The sequence below is a fragment of the Acanthisitta chloris genome, unplaced genomic scaffold (assembly GCF_000695815.1).
Source record: "Acanthisitta chloris isolate BGI_N310 unplaced genomic scaffold, ASM69581v1 scaffold27557, whole genome shotgun sequence".
Lineage (NCBI taxonomy): Eukaryota > Metazoa > Chordata > Aves > Passeriformes > Acanthisittidae > Acanthisitta > Acanthisitta chloris.
Window position 1 is genome coordinate 16,074 of NW_008682479.1, and position 3,646 is coordinate 19,719.

The 3,646-nt window shown below is 48.2% G+C and overlaps 1 protein-coding gene across 1 annotated transcript in view; it reads right to left on the reverse strand.

Annotated features, from left to right (window-relative positions):
* The window catches only part of CASC4 (cancer susceptibility candidate 4), an 11,430-nt gene extending 8,047 nt beyond the window's left edge, over positions 1-3,383 (reverse strand). The window contains exons 1-4 of the mRNA XM_009078549.1: positions 3,329-3,383; positions 2,303-2,405; positions 1,215-1,305; positions 217-361 (exon numbers count right to left, since the gene is read on the reverse strand). Of these exons, the coding sequence (XP_009076797.1) occupies positions 217-361; positions 1,215-1,305; positions 2,303-2,405; positions 3,329-3,383 (394 nt within the window). The remainder of the gene's footprint in view (positions 1-216; positions 362-1,214; positions 1,306-2,302; positions 2,406-3,328) is intronic.
* Positions 3,384-3,646: the final 263 nt, after the last annotated feature.

A 3,646-nucleotide genomic window follows, 5' to 3' on the forward strand; every position in this document is an offset into this window, starting at 1 on the left:
AGAACAGGATATTCTGCCTTATTAACCTTTCAGCTGGAACAGGGAATTTCCCTCTTGTGGAAGGCTCTAGCTTAGTACAATCACTGCAGCTAATCCAGTGATCTGAGCCAAACAACTCCCTGTTCTACTCCAGAGATGTGCACAGCTCTGAGGGGTGGCAAAGGACACAACATAGCTGGGCCATTTTCCATCAGAGATGCCAGGAAAAGGAAATACCTTTGCCATCCACATCATGCTCTGAAGGCTGCTCATTCTTCACCGTGTTCTGATCTTCCACCCCTGCAGCAGCCTCAGGGACTGCCTGGGCATCACTACTGGGACTGACCTCGGTGTCCCTGCTGGACTGAATGTTTTGTGTGGCCTGTTAGGACAGATTCAGGGGAGACCCAGTGTTAAGCACAGCCCTGGGAATTGCAAAACAAACTCCCTTAAGTTCAACATTACTCTGGCTAAACCAAGGTGTATTTATGAATTGGATGATCACCAAAGCAAACAGCAGAGTCCTCCATGTACAAACCTGGATCCTGGGGGTATGGACACACAGGAAATGTACCACACAGCACGGCTGAGTGACATTTCCACTGGCATCCACGAGTGTTACGTGAACACACACAGGCCAAGCATCATTGGCCTTAAGCCTCAGGTCAGAGCCCTGAAACAATTCTGGGTTATAAGAAAAGATCTGATTGAAATCTGCTCCCAGTCTGCCGTGTTTGAAATGCTCACAGACTAAAGAAATGACATTTTAAGCAAAGCAGGTTAATTCATCAGTTTGCAGGACAGGGGCACAAACCCTACTGGCAGCTTGCTCCATGTAATCACCCCCCTGACACCATTCCAACCCCATCAGAATGCATTGCATCAGCACCTTGAGGCCTCAGCAGAGCTCAGGTTTCCTCTGCAATAACCCAGGAAGGCTGTAAGAACACAGATCCCACCTGGAGTGCTGAGCAGCAACATCCATGTTACAGGGAAGAGCTGAGATCCTCAGCAGGGATGTCATGGGGAAAGCTGGAGCAAAGAATTCAGCTTCATCTTCAAGGCTCAGGCCACTGGCTGAGCAAACAGGCAGAGTCCTTACACTGACACCCAACTAGGGCTGCTCAGGAGGATAATTAACTCAAAGTTAGAGGAGAAATGTCCAGAACCTCCACATCTCTGAGGCAAACGACACACTTGGGGCTCTTCTTCAACACAAACTCCCTGAGCATTACCTTTTGTTCCTGGGCAACTTGGTCCATTAATTTCTTGATGTTCTCCTCATGCTGCAGCCTCATCTCCTTGATCTGCTGCCCACACTGCAGACTGGAGAGAAACACACCATCAGTTCCATTTCAGCTATTGTATCTGCTCTCCCACAAACAAAATCAGGGGGAAAAATATAAAGTGGCACAAAAAGCCAAACCTGAGATATAACTAGAATAGTCTGTCCCAAAAGCCTGGTCCTGGCATGAGGGTGGAGAGGGAATGGAGTGAACACAGAAAGAAAGCAGAACTGGAAAGAAAAGGGACACGGCAGAAAAAAACCAGTAAAATAAACTGAATGGCCTTGAATATCTCTCCTCCAAAGGCTGGAATGTAAGCAAAATGTCAAGTTTCACAGTTCATCTGTCAGCAAATCCTAATCCCACTGGGAAAGCAACATGGCTCCCATGGCTGTCAGCGGAGAAGATGCACAACTACCAGTACCAGTTACTGCTCCCCACTCAGATAACACCACCTGAACACACAGCCACATGGCCACACTGCCCTCACAACACTGCCATCAGCAGCACTCCTGTCTCCAGACACTCAGCACAGCACACAAACAGCAGTTCGTGAGCGTGAAAGTTTCACTTTTTCAAGGGTTAAATCTCCTCTTCTCAAAGCTGCAGCAGCACTTGTTCTCCCTCTTTCTCCAACAGCAGCTTTAAAGGCTGAAGTCAGCTCAAAGTTTCAATCTGCACAGAGCTACACAAACGACATGGCACTGGGGGACAGGCAGCAGGTAACCAGGCTGTGGCACAGGGCTGTGTCCATTACACTCTGCCATGTATTTGTTAACTAAATCTCCATGGCGTAAAAATTGCATTGACTTAAAAATGCTCAACAATTCCAGTAAGCCAAGACTTTCCTCAGCTCCTCTCTCACCTTGTGAGGTGGAGTGGAACACCACAAAGAAACAGAACTTGGCGAATCCCAGAGCCAGAGCCAAGCTGCAAGGCCAGCTGAGCACAGTGGAGTCTGAGGACTGGCAAACCCAGGCTTAATGAGCACTGCTCAGTAAACACAGACCTGCAGTCCCCCTCCCCTGGGCACACACCTGTCATACTCCAGCCTCCTGCTCAGGTAGGTGTTGTTCTTCTTGTACTCGTGCAACTGATCTTCCTGGCGGATGAACTCCTGCCGCAGCTCTGCCAGTTGTTCTGGGGAAAGCATCAAAACCAGCAGCACATGAGAAATAAAGGAAAAAAAACACCCCATGGCATGTACAACTTTGCTAAATAAGTCACAAATTACTCAAGTTACATGTCAGTTTGTCTAGACACACATTAAAGATGGCACTTTACTGGTGTGTGCAGGTAGCAGCACGAGTTAAACACAAACTCTTCTGATACCATCCCACCCCCCTACATTTGTACCTACCTGTGATTCATAAGCCTCACACAATGCCATTTCACTTGCCTGTTGGCAACCTCAACTCCCTGAAAGACTGTGTCACCTGAGTGACACAGGAGCACTGCCACTCATGATGCTTAAACACACCTGGTCTGCAGGGTGTGTACCAAAGGAGGCTCCTTTCCTCTATCCATAAACCAACACCTATTTCCTGCCTCTCAACTGCTCTAGGAGTTCTCCCTGCTCCTCAGGCAACAAATAATTAAGCTTCCTGCTATTCTGAGCTGCAGCTACATGAATATGGGGAGAAGCCACGTGTGCTGTCTGCAGGCATGTTCACATCTGGCCACGTGCTGTTCCAGCTCACACTGAAAACTCTGAATGCAGAAAGATCTCAGGCACTGTGATCATGTGTATACAGAGTTTTTCTGGACCTTTTCTCACCCAGCATAAGCATCACAGTGTTTCTGATCAAACTACACTGAACTGGGTATTTGGCCAGGAAAACGATTCAAGTATGTTGGAAGTCAGCAGTGCCAGGACACACATTCCTTCTGCAGACAGCCAAGCCCACACGTACCCACACCAGTGCCAAACATGTACAGTGAGATCTCACATTCTGGGATGTTCCAGCATCACCTGATCCCCTGTTTATCCAGCACTCTGCAGCACCTGGGCAGTTAAAGTGCACACCCCCAGCTGCCAAATGGGTCAGGCATGAACCCCTCACCCTTTAGCCGGTGTATGTCAGCCATCTGGTATGAGATGTTGTTCTGGAGCTTCATCTGCAAGCAAAAAGAGGTTGGATAAGTAGAAGTAAGCAGAGGTTGGGGATGGTTTCTGGGCTGTGAACAGTCAGGTGTGTCAGTTTGCCTGGTAAATCCAATGTGTGGGGAGGATTATCACAGCCATGTGCCAAGTTCCTGAAAGTGTGAGCAATGTGTGCTCAGTGATCTGTGAGCGATACCACCAAACTAAACACTGGGCCAGGCTTGGCTAACAAGGGCTTACATGTAATTCCAGAACATATTTCTATCAAAAAAGCAGT